General features: G+C 42.6%; 1 protein-coding gene across 5 annotated transcripts in view; it reads right to left on the bottom strand.

Annotated features, from left to right (window-relative positions):
* Positions 1 to 4,354: 4,354 nt before the first annotated feature.
* SKP2 (S-phase kinase associated protein 2) overlaps positions 4,355 to 21,123 on the bottom strand; it is an 85,477-nt gene continuing 68,708 nt past the window's right edge. For all 5 annotated transcript variants that reach the window (XM_069627132.1, XM_069627130.1, XM_069627131.1 and 2 more), the window contains exons 7-10: positions 19,136 to 19,263; positions 16,606 to 16,657; positions 14,548 to 14,655; positions 4,355 to 7,534 (exon numbers count right to left, since the gene is read on the bottom strand). In XM_069627132.1, coding sequence (XP_069483233.1) covers positions 7,321 to 7,534; positions 14,548 to 14,655; positions 16,606 to 16,657; positions 19,136 to 19,263 — 502 coding nt within the window. In that variant the 3' untranslated portion in view covers positions 4,355 to 7,320. The remainder of the gene's footprint in view (positions 7,535 to 14,547; positions 14,656 to 16,605; positions 16,658 to 19,135; positions 19,264 to 21,123) is intronic.

Genomic DNA, 21,123 nt, shown 5'->3' with positions numbered 1-21,123 from the left:
CCAAACTATCACCCCAAATCAATCCTCCAGTCCATGCTGACCCATCAGATATTACCAATGCACTTTTCTTATGCAAAAGGGCAAACAAATACAGCCAGTTACTTTTCAAACCCTATCCTGAATCTTCTTCAAACAAGAGATTGCAGCAGTAGAGAACAAGCGTTTAGAAGGTGGCGGGGGGGGGGCAGCAAGAAAGAGAACACTATCTGGGCAGTAAAGAGACAGCAACAGAGGCTCAGCAAGAAATAAGCAACTACAGGGCAGTGAAGAGATGGCAACAGAGGTTCATGTATCAAAATCGATGCAGTTACACTGATGGATATAATGGCAGACAGATTAGGTAAAGACCAAGTGAGAGGTAGCAGCCTAGACGGACATTGTCCCAAAACAGAGGAAGTAAAAGTGAATTCATTGTAAAGCAATACGCCAAAAAGACAGGAACCATCAGATAGTCAGGAGAGGAGTGTGTGGTGTATTCATTTGTGGGTGTGTGTGATCACTTGTAAACAAGATCAATGTACATGATTTTTCACACACTCTGATGTGACTATTCTGACAGGAGTGCATCTCTCAACGTCAAATTATTACATACGTTCCATCTGTTTTTTTAATGTGCTTTTGCTGAGTATCTCGTCCATTACACATACACTATGGGAAGAAGGCATTCATGATTTGTCACTTTAGTAGCTCCTGGGTCAGGTGAGTAACTGGGTCAGAGGAAAAGTCCTGAAAACCCAGGAAAATACAGTAGTTGGCAATTGGTAGAAACATTTTTGCCAACTTTTTCAACCCTCGTTTTCTGGTGGCAACGTCTGCGAGTGTGCCTTTCTGCCTGCTGTCGCTGAGACAACAGACTCTGGGGTAGGTTGAAAAGTGAGAAACGTAGGCTGGAAAAGGCCCTGGATTCTACACCCACCTTTAATGGCTGGTTCAGTAAAGGGATGTTTCATAGTGCGTAGACCCTCTTCCCAGACGTGGTTCCAATGGGAATGGATACAACAGATGTTCGCTGTTCGGTCATATGGTTGAAGAGAAAACATTCTCTCTTCAGTGTTGGGGAGAATTTTCCTTTCTGTGCCAATTCCCTTTAACCTTAGAGTCCCCCAGCTCTTTTTCTGGACTCTGGGATGTTTCAATTTTACTCCTGAGTGGGTACCTTTTTCTCACTCACTCATGTGTTTTCCTGACTACGATTTTCTATGTTTCTTACTGTTTTATGGAGTCTGGTAAACTCCATAGGCATCTGCTTTTGCATTGTGATACACAGCACCTTTTGTGCAGTGCCACTGAGAAGTCCCTTGCACTTATGTTTAACTACATTTTCTATGGTGAACTACTGCTCCCAAGAACAGTAAGATGACCCCTGTCTTACTTATCTTTACTTTATGGGTCCAGCACACACCACCCTATGTGGAGTGCTGGGTGATTAGCTAGTGATTCCTTTAACCCATTTCTCATGTAAAACATGTAGTTACACTAACTCAATTGAATAGCTGGTGGCTGTGGCTTCTGTTTTACTACCTAGTGACTGTATCTGCAGGCTGCCCACAAAGGTGACCATTTTCCAAAAATGGCCCTGGTCTTTTTTCGCCATTTCTTGTTGGGTAGTTCCTTCTAGACTTTTACTCTGTAGTTTACATCAGGTCCGAGTCCTTGGTGTAGTTTACTTTTGGCAGGCTTCAGCCCTGAAGCCTGTCTAGGCACCAGTCAGTGTGTCTGGAAAGGCAGGCAGTGAGGGAGGGTCTATGTGTGCCTGAGTGACACCAGTTTCTATTGGCCGTCTGGCTGTCCTGAAAGGACAGCCGCCCTGCTGTGTGATGGACAGCCTATGGCTGTGAATCAATGGGAACTTGCATTGCCTTTTTGATGGCCTTTCTTCGGATTTAGCTCTTTGGGGAGGGAGGGCCTTTTCCAACAGTCTTGGCACTGCCAAGCACATGGTGGACTCGACCTCTGAAGGGGGTAACTCCCCTCAAATCCAGCAGTTTAGGCATCTGTCTGTGCCTCAGTATTTTGCACTGAAGCTTTGACAATTGTCAAACTTTTCAGTAGAGTGATTATGGTATAGACAGTAAATGCACTCTTCGTGCCGATTCCCCCACCCCCCACCCAAACGTTTTGAGCCCGCAGGTAGAGCAGGCCCTGAACAGGGACTTTTTGGATCTGCTCTCCATTTGCTCCCCAACAAAAGAGGTCTTACCAGTGTAGAAGAAGTTGGGAGCACAGTTGCCCTGTAGAGATGGTAATCAGGGCTTTGATGAAGTAGTAAATCTAAAGTAGTAATTTTCTCTTGTGGAGAAACACACAAGGACGCCTTCCAGCGTGACATGCAGATAGAATCTGAAGAGAGGCTCCAAGGAAGGGACGAACTACTCAGTTCCCCATTGGATGGGACCAAAGGCACCAATAATGAGGGTGCTAGCGTACAAAACAGAACTGTTTTTTTTTCTTTAAGGAAAAGAAAAAAGTAACAAAGGATTCCCAGCCTGACCATGGGGAATATTTACAGCATGTGAATCTATGAAAGATCCAATGCTGGAGAAATAAGAGGGGAATACAAAAGAGGTGGCTGCACAAGGGCAAGGGACTGTGGGAGCATTTGCTTTAGCCAAAAAAGGGGAAAACACATTTTCATAACAGTTCCTGCCATGCTTTTAAAGAGATGACAAAATATTATTACTACTTTTAATATAGGACAGTAAAAGCTCTGGAGCTGAGGAAAATAGCTGCCAGTTACATTCATATTTACATACTATGCCCAAAATATACAGTTCAAAGCGAAATTCATATGAAAACATTTTAATGGAATTTACAGAATCAAATTACATCTTAAATGCCTACATCAAGAACATTTTTACAAGTTCATAAACGTTTTTCACTATATATATATATATATATATATATATATATATACATATACACACACAAACACACACACACCTTGGTAACATCAGCGTTGGATGATCCATGGAGATTGGGGTGAGGCATTGGCTGTAGACTTACAAACTACCAGAAGTCACACTATACAGGTTCTCAGTCACTGTGTACGCCTCACATTCACTAGATATTGGTTACTGACACTACCAAGCAGGGACTTTGACAAGTCCCAAATATTGTTGACAAACCACTTATCCTTGGTTTCTCCTGTCAGCAATGGGTTGGTCATTGCATTTACCTGGATTTCATAGCAGGTTGTTCTGCAGACCACCATGCATCTGGTTTAACTATTAGAATTCTCAATTGCACCCCCTCCCAATACCACAAATTCATTAGCAAGGATAACATGCACCAACTACAGGCATGGACATTCATTCCAATGTAATCTTATAAGTCCATTAAGAAAAATATAACCGGTTTACAACCAAACGCTATGGTACTACCCCCATACTGGGTCTCCGTACAGTAGTACTGGTTGTAGAATTTTAAAGCCCTCATGAATATATTCTGTAGCAGTGTTGGATAGAAAGGTGGCTACGTCTAGCAAACCGGGCTGTTAGCAAGTGAACTTGGAGAAAAATAGAGAATATTTGAAAAATCAACCAGTCTAGTAGGGTGTCCTTTAATCTTGATCGTTTTTAGAGTAAAGTTGTACGATTTCGTAAAAGCAGTTTGTTTCAGAGTCTGCAATTTCAGAGAATTAAACTGAAAAAAATGCAGTTATAGCACTGAAACAATAATACTAGTAGAACAGGTGTGGCTAGATCTACTGTTTTCGTGTTGATCCTGCAGTCTGTTAAGTGACCGATAATCTTCACGTCATCCAAATTCCAGGTGAAATCAAGTTTTAACATAATTGAAAAGGGTTGAAAATCCTATAATTAAACCATAAAGACCAACAATGCAAAAAGGGACTTGCTGGACATTACCAAGAACGTTTCTAAAACATGGCAGTAATATTCTTTGTACCACTGATTGCATAATATCTTGGTAAAGCAAACCCTCAGTTCCTAAACCAAAGGCCCAATGCTTCACAGAAAATATCCTCCAACTACCCAACGGCAAAAAAGTACAAGTTAAATTCAGTGTATGGCATACAACCTTTGGAAAACCATTATTTGTTTCAAACAAACAGAAAAGTACATTGCTTAGCAGCCCCGCTAAAAAGTCACTAAAGGCACAGAATTCTCCATTTGACATTTTTTACCCTTACTGTTAAAACGACCACACTGTTGCAAAACCAACCTAGTTCTGTATAGACGTTTCACACGGATATCAGAAGGACATCCAAAAGGTTAAACTCACGATTTACTCTGCTAGAACTCGTTTCCCACTTGTGTGAGGCCAAATGAATCTTGCAGGTTTAATAGTTTTAATAACCCATGCACACCTAAATCAATGAAATGGAACTGCAGGCTACACTTTGCATTTTATTGTGCAAAATACTGAAATCAGTAGCACTACATACAGAGGGGACATGTATATAAAAGACATACATTAAAATGAAGCTCCAACCCACATGCCTACTTCTACGGGTTTCAAAATATCGCCCATTACCAAGATGAAAACAAACCACTATCCAACTTACATGCAGTACATACATACCTTAACTGTTCAACAGCAATCGGAAAATTAGACAGCCCCATAGCCATTTGTATAGTTAGAAACTGTGCAGATACTATGAAATATTAAAAAGGTGCAATGTTACAAAATCCCCCATGCTTGAAAAATCGATAGCGCAAGTGAAATGTGGAGGTTTTCCATCTATGGGCAAAAGGCAAGTGGGTGCTCCACCTCTCGCTTTTTGTTTTGGTTAAAAAGTAGTGATATGTTGGCCCTTGGGCCTGGTGACCAGAAGGAGGATTTACAACATTCTTGGCCCCCTCAAACAATTCATGCACCGTGAAGAAAACCTTCCAGTCTTTTTTTAAATGTTATGTTTTTAACAAGATGTGCCATTCACTTCTTTACATTGTGCTATAGAGCAGCTGAATATATATCTATATTTCTGTCAACAGGGCTCTTGGCTTACAATGCACGTATTGAGCCATCAACATCTTATCAACACAAAGAAAAAACCCATCTGGGAACCACAAGCTTGCTCTCTTGAAACTTTGTCTTTGCCTTCCACTTGGGATGATTTTTTTCTTGTGCGACTTTCGATGCAACTTCGGAGGCCTTTAACTGATCTTGACTTGATACAGGCTGTTGGATAAAATAATTCCTTTGCAAGGCTATGCAAATGTGTTAGATGTGGCTTTGGTTCAGCTCGGAACAAAAAACCTACATTTAACCAATTAAGCCTTAGAGCATCAAATACATTCAATAAAGGACCCCATTGGTACACAAAACATGTTAAGTTGCAGCAGTCTTGTAAAAAGCATAGAAGTAAAATAAATGATTTTTTGGTGACATTCAAGTTGATATATTTCATAGACTACGATAGTCTGTTTTTAGAAACATGTAAAAAGTAAACCATGAAAATGGATATAAAAATGTGATCAAACTTGATACCAATTTAAACCCAGTTTGGGGCACATTATATTTTTCTTAAAATAAAATGCAGATTCGTTCATCAACAGCGAACATAAAATATAAAGGAGCAATACTTTGGTACTGGGAAGCTGTGTTTGAGGTGGATGTCAACTGGTCAGGGAAAGGCAGCATTTCTTAATGGGAAACGCAAACGTTAGGTCTCACTTGAATATGAGAGTTACGTTTGTACAGACTGGCAAAGCAGAACATGCCATTATTAATAGAGCCCTATTTAGTGAACCTTGTGGCCATTGCATGGAATCTCGGTGTCTTCCTCCACAGGTTGTCCATGAAAAGGTCGAATTCGAAATGTCAGCGGAAGGAAAAAAAAAATAACGAACGTTATTTTAAAGAAAATTACTTTAGATTTGTTCTCCTGCGGACCTTGTTGGCAACCTCACCCCATGCCCCCAACCCCTTACTTGCCTGTTGGCGGCACACCTTGGTGTGTGCCACTGGCTCCCTGCAACGCCAGGTCCCTTGATGGGAACCATCACCACAGGGTCAGTTTTTAAAAAAAAGTTTATTCTTTGGGGAGTGCAGGACACCTCTGCAACCCTCCCCACACTCTGACGCCATTATAGTGAACAAGGATGCGGGGGACACTCCCACTTCCCTTGATCGCTTTAATGGTCCGGTATTGTAGAATTGTTCGACATTTTTGGCAGTATGTAATTTCGGTACACGCTCAAAATCGAACAAGTCTACCATTTGTTTTTTCGACCTTTCATACGGATACCTTCTTCACAGACTATTTGCAGAATAAGAGCACATATAATGTGCGCAATCCAAACAAAACCTGTTTCCACCACAGCTCCACAGAGATCACCAACGTTATCCCATCACCACAAATCTTCACAGCAAGAAAGCATTCATCACTATTTCCCACAGGCGGTCCTGGAACTTTACCTTAAATCTACGTGGAATATTAAGACTGATATACAAACCGTTCTGTTATATCACCAATCTTACAGAGCATTACATTCAGCCCATTCCTAGACTAACCCAATCACAGGATGGCCTCATACTGCAGTTCTTTGTCCCAAAGATTACCATTCCATATGGTCCACGTGCCATTAGAATTTATCCTGCTATGATGCGGTACACTACGCCAGATCGATCATTTTTGTCACTTACATCTTTCGGTTTTGTTACATAAACCAACTCTTTCCAAGTCAACAAGTGCTCCTTTTTCAACCCCGCACCCCGCCCCCCACCCCATTGCTCACCAGCTGTACATTTCATCTGTGTATACACTGTAACTTGCTCTGAGACATTGCAAACGAAAATGTGACAATGCCATGGACATTTTTAGCTTTATGTTAAGGCTAACAAAGACATGCTTAGATGGTTCATTATATCTTGGATTGGACCTTGCATAATTTCCCTTCAAAACGATTGAAGCAGAAAGCACAAACTTCTTTAGAAGGCACCAGGTTTTGACTCTGTGGGCCTGAAGTGATACAAACCTGTTAAATCTATTTCTCCGTTATCCAAGTTTATTTTAGAACTAATTGTAAGCAGTTTTGCTTTACCACGTAGAAAAGTGTACAATGAGACTATAAAAGGAATACTGGGTCTATTCATTGCAGCACTTTCTCAAAATGAAGCACATTGAAGGCTGCTACTACATGATTGTAGAGTTCAAAAACCAAAGGAAATGGATATAAAAATTGGTTAATTGTGCCCCAGTAACATTTATGAATTAATGCAGTTTCGAAAAGACACAAATGTAACAGAAGAATCTCAATCAACGCCAATCTTCAGATCTGTCCCAAATAAGGAGCACCAAAGTTCATCCGTCAGAATAGATGCAGCCAATACAACGCCATGATTGCCAATGTTGCTTCACAAGCCATCATTCTGTCGAAAAGTTAACCTGCATTTCACACCCCAAATGTCACGGTTCTTTTTGTTGCCTACAGTTGGTCTTGCAATCGTTGTAAAATGGGAGCAGTTTATGCTTAGGTGAGCAAGTGTTTCCTTGAGGAGTTGGAGCGAACTGTCGGTCACAATTCCAAAGACACCAAGGCTTTTTAACATGGGAAGTTTTCCAAGTTCACTAAAGAAAAGAAATAAGGGATTAAGGCAAATAGTTTCAGGTGATACTTCACACAGAGTAAAAAGAGAAGTCAAGTATGGGCAGCAAACGATCAAAGTTTTACTCAAAACAGTATTAGTATTCTACAGGCATTGCCCCAACCTGATTTTCTATTTTTTCTATTAAACCATAAAACAAATCGATGTAAGAGGAAAGATAAGTCGGAAACAAAAAAGGGCTTTGTTTCCAACCTGGACTCTTAAAATTATAAAAAGAAAGACTGCAAACCAAAAGGCAGGTTGCTACGGTCCATCTACTCTTTCGTGGATTAGAACTTCGAAGCAAGCGCCAGATTCCTCCATGGAGTGCGATTATTAAATCTAATAGGAACCTGCTGAAGTATAGGACAAATGGAATATTCAAACTATAGCTGTAGAAAATCGAAATATTTCCCACAACATAACATTTGGTTTAATCAGCAAAAATGGGTCAAGGCAGGCCCGATTCTTGCAGTCTGAGCTTTCCTTTACATAGACAGGATGATAAAAGCGGCTCACGCTGCCATTACTGTACTCCTAGTCCATAGCTCCCTATCCTCCATACTCCTAGGCCATGGAAGAGACAGGACCAGAGTAGGTTTCAGCAGAATTTATGTTGAAATCACAATCGAGGGGGGCATGCACAGAGAGAACGCTTCCCATAAGAAACCCGATGAAGGATATCAGCTGTGCGGGTGGAGAACATGCATGTGACCATCACCAGTGAAGACAAACCGCTTGTTAGCAGAGAAGGCAGGAGGGGCACGAGGAAGAATGGGAACGAATGATGGGAGTAGTGACTAGGGTGGGCAACTTGTCCTAGTTCTAAGTCCAATCTGCTTCCCTCCACTCATGGGAGACTGTAAAGAACTAGACTACAGATGGATGAAACTCTTTGCGGACCAAAACCGGTAAATCAGAACAGCATGTCTCGTAAAATACATTTCCAAAAGCAACCCTGGGGTTTGATTTTGGGAGGCCAACCTATTAAGAGTGAAGTGAGTTGCGAAGAAGATGCAGATGGATTCTTTCATGGTGCATCAGCGGTGGACCATCTCCTGTTCCTTGCGCGTGGTGAAGAAAGGAGGGACTCTGGAAGGGATGTTGCAGCAGCAGTCGAGAGAAAGGACTCACAGCAAAGGATTCTTGGTGCTCTAACGTCGTCCTGCAGTTTTGGCACCATTTTAGGGACACCAAGAGTGAACTTTTACCACCAGGTTAATCAGTCTCGATTGTTAGGGAGAATTCTCAGAAATGTGCCAATTCCTCTTCACCTTAGAGACCCCCAGCAACTTTGCTGGATTTTAGGACTTTTAATTTTTAACCTGGAGCGAGCGAGACACCCCCCCACCACCACTCTCTCATGTATTTTAATGTGATTTGAACTCTGTTTCTTTGTAAGTATGGAGTCTGACAAACTCATTCATAGGCATCATTCTTTACTTGGTGTCACACAGCACCTTCAGTGCAGTGACACAGGGAAGTCTTTCAGATTTCCCCAAGGTTTAAATACCTTCTCTTGGATAAACTACTGTTTCCAAGAGCAGTGAAGTGAAATTGACTACTTACATTTGTAACTTTCTAGACCCAGCACACACCATGTTACAATAGGGTGCTGGAGGGGTTACCTAGTATCCCCTAGGTCTAGTTTCTCATGTACCAGTTTTATTTTACCATTTCCTCTATGAATGGCTGGTGGCAGTGGTTTACTTGTAACTACCGTGGTGTGCTTTTACCGCATGCTGCGTTCGCAGCTGCAGTAAAGCACCCAAGGGTGCCATTTTAATCAACATGGCCCTGGTGGTCTTTTTTTGTCATTTCTTTGTGGAAAGGTCCTTCTTGAGACATACTTTGCTCGCCAAACAAGGTTTGCTCCCTTTGTTCATTTTGCCTTTGGCGGGATTCACGAGGGAAGCCCGCCTCTTGCTCCAGGGCGTCTGGAAGGGGCAGGAAGTGAGGGAGGTGCCCGAAACTCCCTGTGCTTACTCTCCTAGGAGACAGGAATGCACTCTTAGGCGATTGGCCGGTTGGCTGTCCGGCAAGGACAGCCACCCTGCTGGGTGACTGACAGCCAGGATGGAATGAATGGGAGAAACCTGCATAAATGGCGAGGCTTTTTGGCTTGGAAGGCAGAGTCGACCACTGGACAAAGGAATCAGAAGAAGAACTTGGAAGAGACGCCTGCTGCAACTCCTGGACCGTTGGTTTGCCCGGTGAATCCCTGCTGCTGTGCTGAAGCTCCTAATTCGCCTCGACTAGACTAGAGAAGCCCTGCAAGGATGACTTTTCCCCTTGAGTTGGTGGGACCAATCAACTCCAAAGTAAGCCCGTCTGGGCATCCTCTCGAAGCTGGTTGTATTTCCACTGCTGCTGGAACCGAAGAGACAGGGAGAAGAACACCAGATTGTGTGCGTTGCTTTCAAGTTGGCCAGGAGCTCCAGGAAGATCCTCCGGGCTCCCAAGAAGCAGGACTGACAGAGCCTGAGCCACCTCAGAGTGCTGGACCCCAGATGCAAGGAAAACCCATCTCGACAACCAAGAACCGCGGTGGTGCTATTTGCCGAGACGCTAAGAACTGAAACCGCAAAGTGCCACTGAATAGAAGTCGGTCCTTTTCTGACACCGATCGCCCCATTGCAGTGCAGGAGTCCTCCAGACGCCCTCCCCCTTGTCCCCTCGACCGAGGCCCAGGAACACAGGATCTGCAGAGCTGCACAGGAACAGAAGCTGGGTGGAACCGTTTTCTTCTAACCAAAAGGTACTGTACAGTCTAAGAGAACTTAACTTTTGTGTAGCCTCGCTTGTTCTCAGTTGACACTTGTTGTGGTTGCTTCTGTGAAGTTGCTAACAGCTTCTTTAGCTCACAAGACTAAACAGCTTGTGGCCCTACTTTGATTTCTTCTTTTCTACAAAGACTTATAAAACATTGAGCAGTACTTTTACCTACCTCTAAGAAGTGATTCAGCTCACCTAGACTTTTGTCCAATTGACTTTGGTCTGGCTCCCTGAATGACTCTTCTTCCTTCTGACTTAGTGTTTGGTCTTCCTTACAGGAAGTGGTCAACTTACTGCATTGGGGGTTTCAAACGTACTTACCTGCTTCAGAATATTTGTGAGATCTCTTGTTTTGTTCCAATGACCTTTTTCTTTGACATGCTCTTAAGCCTGGTTCTAAATGCAACAGTGATATATTATTGTCCACAATGTCCTAGCTATTTAAGTCACCTGTGGGTGTAAGAAGCGTCTATGTGCCATCCCAAAAGGGTACTTACTGATTTAGAAATATTAAGAGTGTGTATTTGTGTTACTATTATATTGCCCCTTCCGAAGAAGGCTTACGCAAATGGACTGTTAAATAAATTAATAATTGTTTAATCAAGAAACCTTGTGTGTAAGAGTTTTTGTATACTGGTCATTGTGAATCACTTTGTAACTCCCCTGCAGCTCACATCGACCCCTCTTGAGATAAGCCTGGTTGCTCAATCACGCTACCAACCTGTGTAGTACAGACTTATAACAAAGGTTGGGTTCCTATTGCCAGGAGGTCAAGGTTGTTGTAGTGTACCCAAAGAGTACTGCTCCAAATCTTGCCTAACAGATTCTTCGGTCCTGCACTCTGGTGAGGGGACTTTGACGAGGGGATCTGGTCTCTGGAGGTTCAGCAGTGTTAGGACAATGTTTCTGAAGGGCTTAACAAAACCATACAACTGAGACAGTACAACCCCACTCTTAGTATAAGGCTGTCCCACCTGAGTATATGGTAGCTTGTACAGAGCAGCCAGGTGTATCTAAGGAGAGAGAGAGAGAGGGCTGTAGGAAGGTACAAAGAACCTGTAGTATACCCGACAACCACTAAATAAAGGTTTATTATAAATACAAGTTAGTTCAAGGTAAATCTTGGGGGGCAAGTACCTCAGCAGAGTGCAGGACCGAAGAATCGTGGTAGATTAACCGGGTGGTAAACATTCACTCTTGGTGTCCTTAAAAAGGTGCCAAAACTGCAGACCAACGGAGGATGAAGAATCCTTTGCTGCAAGTCCCTTCTCGAAACTGCTGCTGCAACATCCCTTCCAGAGTCCCCCCCTTTCGTCACCAAGACCAAGGAACAGGAGACCGGGTCCACTGCTGCTGCATAGTGTGGGCATCCAGCTGCAACTTCATCACTCCCCATGTACTGTGGTACTCGTGATAGTACATACCTGGAGTCACGCAGTCGCTCCTTCTTGCTGGAGTGCTGATTCCGGTGTTCACCCATACCGTTGGCCTAACACTTGTGCACCCATAGGGAGCCTTTGCCAAGGTCCCTGAAAACTTTTTTTGACCATCAAAAACCATGTACTTACTTCCAATTGAAGAATGCTCTGGAACTTTGCCTTTTCTGCTTTACTATGCCTTATCTGTTTTACCTCCAGTCTGACTTTGAAGAACACATATGTAGATATTAGTCCATCACTAAAGCCTTAAGGCTTCTGAAAAGTAAAATAAGCCTCTTAAAGTACTCACATGCTATTGTTTGTGTTGCTTAACCTTTTAATTCCTACAACAGAACATTTTCTGAGTTGCTGTAACAAGTGATTTTACTTGCCTTGAACTGTGTACATTACCTGTACAAGTCCCAACTTATGCTTTACATTGCATTGGTTTTGTATTGTGTTGCTTAGTTTGAAATAGTACTTACCTGAGCTTTAACTTTAACCTTGTGTATATAAAATAAATTACTATTTTACTATAACTAAAAAAGTGTGTGTTTCTTTGGGCCTATGTATATAATGAGTTATTTGTACTTGCCTACAAATCCCATCTCCCCTCCTAAAATATGCATGGCTGCTCTACCATACTACCAGAACCTTGAGTAGTAGACTTACACTAGATGTTGGGGTCTGTATACAAAGGGGATAGTTTTATAAAGTACAACCATACATGGACTTTAAAACTCCCCTAACACAAGCCTGGGTTATGAATCTGGCAGCAGGCCGCTTCAAACTACTAGAGGCCCCTCAAGCAGGCCTCTGATTCGTGCTCGGAGTGGAAAACCACAAGGCTCAGGATAGAGCTATGAACTCTCATACCGATCTGGGAACACGTAGGGAACATGACCCTCATTCAGAGTGCCCTAGTCTGCAAATTCCCTCATTTAGAAGATTGGAAACGTGTTTCAGCCTATCAATCTCTTCAGAAGAGTCTGAACTGTATACAAAAAGCAGGTTCTGCCACGACACCAAGCAAAGAATATGCTGGTCTGTTGCAGCAATGCAGAGGCCGTAGACAGGAAAGCATTTAAATCCAGCATATACGCAATAAACAAATTAAGTGCAGTGAGTAGGGGAATGGCCGCTATGCACGCGAGTATGTCACAATGTATTTATTTCTCTAAATATCACTATGCTAAATCCTTCAGGCCCATTCCAGAGGATGACCCATAAGTATGGCGGAGCAGAGGGGGACATAAGAATACAAAACATTACGAGCAAACTCATGTGCATATATTTACCATAGTTTCTGAACCATGCCTTATACCACTGGGGTAAGGTCTGAAAGGTGCTTAGTGTAGGAAAACGTAGTGGTTACTTTCAGGTAGTATTTTCATCTTGTGTGTAATTTTCCCCACTTAGCAGGGGTGGACTGGCCTATAAGGAACTCAGAGATTTCCTGGTGGGCCTCTGCAATTTGGGCCTCTTTTGTGTGGTATTTCCAAATGTTCTCTTAGGAAAAGCATTGGACTTGCTGAAAATGTGTCATATGGGGCCACTTTACAGGGCCTCTTTTGGTCCCCAGTAATTATTTCCAGGGCCTCTTTTAGTTCCCAGTCCACCCCTGCCACTTAGTGAGTCTACCAGCACCTTTGCTGGACATTTGGGTGTTTAATCTGACTCTCCTCAGTAAGTGGGAACCTTTTTCCTTACTCACTCTTCTGTAGCTCTGTGAATTTTTTTTGTCATCTTTGATGGGAGTCTGCTTTCCTCCATCTTTTTGAGGCATCTGTATTTTACTACTGCATGACTCAACACCTTCTATGCAGTGTTGCTGGAAGCTCTTTGAGCTGCCCCCTTTGGTTTTCTTTTATAATCCTGTGATAACCTACTGTTACCAGGATAGGGGGATACTTTCTATCCTACCTATGCTTTTCTTTTGTGAGATTGCCCCACCAAACGTATGTGGAGGAACAGAGTATTGTAATAGCAAATATCTACTGTATATATCTGAGTGTACTAGTTTTGCTTACCAGAATTGCCTTGAATTTAACACTGCCTTAGTATATATAATAAATAAGCATATTTTTTATATAACTATAGTGTGTAAGTATTTCCTTGACCATAAGTGTGCTCAAAAGGTCTTTGTACTTCACTACAGCCTTTCTCCCTCCTAGACTTAGCCGGGCTGCCCAACCATAGCTAACAAACCTTTTGGGTAGTTCAGGCCAAACCTAAGAGTTGGAGCCCTGTACTCTTAAGTGTGAGTCTTCTATAGTCCTACCACAGGTGGACTTTAGTAAAACAATCTAACAGTTAACAGTTACCAGCAAAAAGCACCTCAAATGAGCAAGGGCAGGTTTTACCCCTGGCATTCCATTACTTGAATAAAAACGTCTTAAAACGCCATTTCCTCCCAAAGGCGAAAGGCGCTTCTCTGGTAGCTATCTTATATCGTAAACTACCTTCAAGCCATGCTGCCTTTCATTCAATGCCTTGGTTCATTTATTTAAAAAAAATAATAAATAAAATACCAAAAAGGAGGGGCACCGCTTTTTTTGGATTATTGATGAAAGAAGGGCAGCAGGCGTAATTCCTAAATATTAATATCTCAATATATGGAGTACTCAGCGTCATCTTTACAAAAGTGTCATGAAAATTGTTATATGCATGCATTTTAAGTCAAAAACAGTTTGCAGCAAACAAACACACATTGTTAAGTGGAAGACATCCGATTCTTCTGCAAATTCTGAATGTCTGGAGAAAAAAAAAATCTAATCAAGGGGAACCAAAATGAAAGACTCACAGCAAAGTGGCAGGAGAAATCTGATAACATCGGCTCAGCGACAGGTTACTGAGAAAAAGGAGTTGGTGAAAGTCTGGAAAACACTCCGATGTCAGCATTACACTATCACTAGAAATATAAAAAGAAATGGAGAAAGTAATCAAGTTAACCACAACACTTCATCATAGGCATTAGAGAAATGCAACATTAAAAAGGAAACTGCCACCACTACAGAAAAAAAGAAATGCGTGGAATGGCAGCACTAGGGACCTCGAGCAAAGCGTCAAGGGCTAGCAGACAGGTTGGAAACCATACCAATCCACAAGGTACGAGTTAAGTGTCCTTATGAGTTGTAATCCTTAAACTCTGCCTTCAACTCTCTGGTAAACATACAAAGAAAGTCCAATAGCAAGTCTTTTAGCTGAGAACCAACCAAAAGAGAACAGGTTCCCTTTCAAGTCTCTCCTTGAGAAAACAAGCTAGATGTGATAAAGTAAAATGGCTGCTCTTTCGCCGACAGGAGTTTTTTTCAAACATTTTACCAAAAGAATTCAGTCAGCAAAATGCATTAAATTTTTATTTTGGGTGGTCCTCATCTGACTCCCCCTGTCCCTATGCTATTCCCCCTGCCCCAACCCCACCCCTTTTAATCCACCCCCCCCCCGACCCCGCTATATATTTCAATGAGTCGGCCAAAACGCGATACCGGTCTGACACAACATCTATTCAGAGCTTTTAGCTGCCGTTGGCTACAGATTTAACAGAATATAAAAGATGGTGGTTATGGAAAACTCTGTATTTTAGTGGAGATTGAGACTTCGTTATGAAGATTTTCCAGGGAACATTTTTACTGCACAATGCATGAAAAAAGGAAAGAAAACTGAATAGGCACTGATCATCAAGAAATACAATAACCAAGCCACATGATGAATATTTATTGGCACTTCAATCTTAATAAATGAAACATTGTATATCAACACCTAGTACATTACCAACCAGCTAGTACTCATTCTGAAATTAATACCAACTCCTGTTTAAAAATAAAAAGGACAGTTTTCCTTTCCCAGTTTAGAATCGAGGGGTCCATGTGTTAATATCCCCGCAGAAATATCGGCATACAAAAATATCGCCATATTTTTTGCGGTGATATTAAGGCATGGAACCTGCAGGGGACACCTCTGCAACCCCTGTATTATTTTAAAGGGAGCCGGGGACACCCACTAAAAATATGGCCTATGGCCGTTCCTGACGACCATATATACAGCGATATTTTTGTTGGGGATAATATTATGTGATACCGAATCGAGCACTTCGCCCAGGCATCCACTTAGGCACAGCCTGTGCGACAATATACATCTGTTCCATCGCCCGTAGAAGAAACGTGAATAATACACACAACAATTAGAACACCCTATTTTAGAGAAAGGGTGGACGGGAGTCAGGATAATTTCAGCACGGGTTGGGAGAATATACAATAGGAGTTGTGGCTTCAGCTTGATTGCCAAGAAACACCACCCAGAACCTGCCAAGCCCTATGCAGCACAACCAGGCACTTCCCCAGATATCCAAGTAAAATGGTAAGTGCCATCGGCCTCCTAATCTCCCCTTCCCCCACGATTCCAAGGTATCAAAATACTTCGATCTATTTTTCAATTCAGTGTTTTATACACCTATAATATTACTTGATACCATATTTTCCTTTAGACCACCACATGGTTACCCATAGAAAGAGGGAAATTGAGCAGGGCATTATTCTTAGGGACTGCTACTCAGCATTAGGACATACAGTCCAAGTTAAGGACGCTCTACAGGCTTTAGCTCATCAGATGTTCCGGACGACAAACTTCCATCAGTCTGAACCAGCAGTCAAATGGAGAGGGACCATGGGAGTCAGTACAAAATATCTGGAGCAGAAGGTTGCAGACTCCATATTAAAAAAGGGAATTTAAAAGCAGGTCAGTGACCGAGCAGTTGAGATGTATTACGTATGAGCTTCTCAAGGGAGATGATAGTTACAGGTAAGATATCAGAAAACAATTGAATAAGAGCGGGTGCTAGTCTGCTACCTCACACCCTTACCTGAGATCCAAATTGGTGATATTGGGACATCGTTCAACTAGCAACTTGATATCTACGCGCAAGAAAAAGGAGATGGTTAAGTATCACAAATGGGCTTTGGTGTCTTAACACTGTACAATAGCAAGTCTTTACAACTGTAAATAACACATGGTAATTAGAACACACTATCAGTGAGGAGAATTGCAGGTGGAAAACAGATAGTTGTCCAATGTTAATTAGAAAAGAGTAATTAGATTCCTTGATTGCTACAATTCTGAGAAAGTATTTTGGAGTGTACTTTTATTGTTGCACATTGCCCTTTTTAAAGAATGCTTATTTAAACTGACCATTAAATAAATTATTTTTCTAGAAAACCTTGAGTGCAAGTGTTATTTGGATACTTAGATTGGAGATGTTCGATGCTACAGCTCTACAGCTCACATTTAACCCTCTTGAGACGAGTCTGGCTGCTCAGTCACACTACCAACTTGTGTAGTACAGACCTATACAAATAGGTGGGTTACCTAATACCAAAAGGACAAAGGTTGTCTAGTCTCCCACGGGGTTACTACATCAATTCTTGCCTAACAACAAGCTATGAAGCCTGTGGAAAGAGTTGGAATCATCTCTTAAGGGAAGCCACTGCAATTCCAAACTGAGAAAAGCACAGCTAAAAGACAATGAGGTAAGTACCCCAAGTCTTAACAGTACCTCTGGTTTCAAGAAGAGTGGTTCAGCTGGATTCTGTCTTGCTACAGCAGTGCAGACCCAGTGTTCCGGAGCCTCAGTCGTGGTAACAAGAGGGAGGAAGTCTGCAGGGCTCCTGGTGCTTGGGAGGTCGTCGGCAGCTACAGGCTCTTTTCCGTTCAGTGGCACTTCGCGGTTTCAGCACTTGGTAAGCAGCACAGTCGTGGATCTCAGATACCAGCTGGGCTTCCTTCACTACTTGGGTCCTGCACTCTGGTGAGGGGACTCAAGCTCTGGTCGTCCTGCTTCTGGAGGGTCCTAAGGAGACTCCTGGAGCTTCTAGCAAGATTTCAGACGTTGCACTAGACTGCAGATTTCTCGACACCTGGCCCTCGGTTCTTACAGCATCGAAGTAGTACAACCAGTCAGGGAAGATGGTCCAGTGGAGTTAGCCTTGGGATTAGTTGGTCCCACTAACCCAAGGGAAGAAGTCGTCCCTTCCGAAGCTTCTGTCGAATTGAAAAAGGAGTTTCAAAACAGCAGCAGGGCTTCAACGGGCAAGTCAAAGGTCCAGGACAATGCAGCACGCTTTGTTCATGGTTTCATCGCCAGGTATTCCTCCCAGTGGTCGACTCTGCCTCTAGTCCCAAAACCCTCGCCTTTTAAGCAGGTTTCTCCCATTCATGCACAGCCTAGGCTGTTAATCACACAGCAGGGTAGCAGTCCTGTCAGGACAGCCAGCCAGCCGGCCAATCAGGACTGGTCGCTTTCAGGCATTCCTAGAGACAAAGGGAAGTGCAGTTTTGGGAACCTCCCCGACATCCTGCCTTTCAAAACACACTGGAGCCAGAGGTGGGTTTCAGGGCTGAAGCTCGCCAAAGGCAAAACAAAGGGCTCAAATCTGACTTGACACACAGAGTAAAAACCAAGAAAGACCTCACAAACAGAAAATGGTGAAAAAAAGAAGACGACCGGGCCATTTTGACAAAATGTTCGCCCATGGGTGCTGTACTGCAGCCGAGGATTCAGCCTGCGGTAGAAAAGCACTAAGGTAGGAAAATTAAACCACTGCCACCTGTCATTTAAAGTAGTGAGGGTAACATAACATTTTTTACATGAGAATGTAGGATAAGGGGCTACTAGGTAACCCTCCCTAGCACTCAACATAAGATTGGGTGTGCTGGACCGACAAAGAGAAAAAGGTACATAAAGTCAATTCACTTTACTATTCTTGGGAACAGTAGTTCACACAAGAAAAGGTATTTAAACCCAATGAGCAATATAAAGGATTTCTTTGTGACACTACACTGAAGGTGCTGTGTGTCACCATACAAATATGTAGATGCCTGTGGAGTTAAAGGTGAAAATACATAATCCAAATCAGGTCAAAACACACGAGAGAGTGAGAAAAAGGACTCACACACCCTAGGGTTAAAATGAAAAAGTCCTAAAGTCCAACAAAAGAGCTGGGGGTCTCAAGGTTGAAGAAAGAAAGAAACCCAACTCAAAATAAATACGGATTGGCAATTAGGCTAATTAAAAGGCCTGGCAACGGGTAAAGTTAAACTTTTACACATTTGAGCGCCATGTTCAAATTTCACTTTTGCAAGCCCAAAATCTCCTCTAGCCACAAGATTTGTTAAAAACCCTGATGGTATGTAGGTTACTTAACTGCGGGTCCGTCCATTACAGATCAATAGATATGCGGATCTCGGCTAGCGAAGTTAACAGAAAACAGTCAAGCACACACAATTACCAAAAGATGATACACAATTCTTGGTGCAGATGCATATTGTACAACATCACATCATGGTTCTATAGACCACTCAATACATGCATGATTGAACTGACAAAATGGAATTACCAGCTATATTGAGATTTTGTCGGTAGCCGCTGATATTTAGCTGCGTCACACTAGCAGGAATGTGGTTCATCAAGCCTTTAATGTGATCTGCTGTGAAGTCACACCAAGATACATTCAGTTCCTCCAACCTGTGTAAGGATTATGGTATGAACAATTAAATCACTTGAGTCGACATGCAGAACTGGCATTAAAAAAACAAAAAAAACAACTGTATGACATTCTATGACCTATATGTATTAGGACAGTTTTTCAACAGTCCAACTAAGGGCTTCATAAAACCATACATCTGAGGCAGTACATACGCTCCACTCTTAGTATAAGGCTGTACAACCTGAGAACGTGGTAGCATGGACAGACCAGTTAGGCTCATCTCAGGAGGGAGAGAGGGCTGTAGCTTGTCATAAAGAAAGTGTTGCATACATATGGTCCAAAGAAACACTAAAACACTGTGTATTGTAAAAATATTCATGGTTTCTTTGAATACAAGTACGGCCAGATAAATCTTGGGAAAATTATAACATATAAACTATAAAAACCAACTCAATACTTCAGGGATACAACCAAAAGTATAACTTTATTAAGAATAGCAATCAGCGGTTCAAGGTGATTCACACCAATTACACATTAAGAATGCAATCAGCTATTCTTGGGGAGTAAAACAAGGTTGGATATACTTTTAGAGAATACAGTCAGTAATTCAAGGGTAGTAGACTTCGTCCCAGTGGCAGCGAGGATTAAGTTCAAAACCCACTGCATTGTCCTCAATATCTTCAACTATATCTTCCGAAATATCTTCCTTCTTAAGCTCTTTGCTCATCTGCCTCCAACTCCCTCAGGGTTAGTCGCTTCTCCAAGCAGCGAGTTGGTGGTAGATCTCCTTCTGCTGGGGCCTGCCTCGAACAGCCTCCCTGCCTCACTGAAACTTGAGGAGAACCATCTCTGGTTCCGGAAGCACCCCAAGACCTTACTCTTTGCTTCTGCCTTCTCTCCTCCCCTCCCCTGCTGATCTCCTAGCTGAATCTGATACTGCACTGGTGACACGACTACCCTCTGATCTCGGGCCCAGGTCGTCTCTCCGCCAGTTGCACACCTGCACTGCCACCCTGGCAACCTTTGCACTCGAGGACTGTTTCTGTATCCCCTACAGCCCCTACTAGCACTTGACGCCTGCTGGCCGCACTTATTTATTGCCTTGATTTATTTTACTGTTATTGTATGTACTGCACTGCTCCCTCCCTTTCCCCCCCCGCACTCCCCTCCCCCCTGCACTTGCGCGATCTCAAGGACACCTGGCCTAGTAGGATCACCATCTCCGTCTTCCCTCCGTTTCCCCTCCCTTGCCTCGTCGCACCCTGAAACACTTAGGAAGAGCATTTTTTGGGCGACTTATAACTTCGCTCCCCCTGGACGAAGTTATAAACTTTGCAAAATAATACTTTCTGGAGAGGCCTTAAGCGACTCAATTACCAGTATTAACACACAATAACTATCCCTGAATGCACTCAGCAATTCAAGCAAGTAAACCCCAAATGCACGTTAAGAGAGACCCAAAGGGCCTAATTCACAGAAGCAATTTATAATGGAGCAATCCCATAGGAAAACGCTCTGTCAATCTCGCCCAAAGTATTTCAAGGTAAGTAATGGACCTTATGACTATTTTGGAAATGCTCCAACCAGATTCAGGGGAGGGACGACCCAGTGTTACAAGTTTAGAAGAGCAGCAGCTGTTCAAGGTAGGTAAGGAACCATGTATTTTTAAGGAGGGGCTTCATGCAACTCAAAGCCAAGTATTAACTCAAGGACTGTTTCAGGTCTGTATAAAAGCAGATCAGGGAAAGTAACACCCTATGGTACACTAGAACACCACAATGTCATTCAAGGTAGGTCAACCCTATTAGTACGCTTTTACACTCATTCAGTTAAGCAATGATAAAAAAGTAGCAACACTTATTACTTTTCAGAAGGGGGAAACAACATTCAAAGTAAGT

Source organism: Ambystoma mexicanum, chromosome 6p, assembly GCF_040938575.1.
Source record: "Ambystoma mexicanum isolate Mex_15411 chromosome 6p, UKY_AmexF1_1, whole genome shotgun sequence".
Taxonomy (NCBI): Eukaryota; Metazoa; Chordata; class Amphibia; order Caudata; family Ambystomatidae; genus Ambystoma; species Ambystoma mexicanum.
Note: the sequence above shows the minus strand (reverse complement) of the source record. Positions and strands in the feature narration are given on the sequence as shown.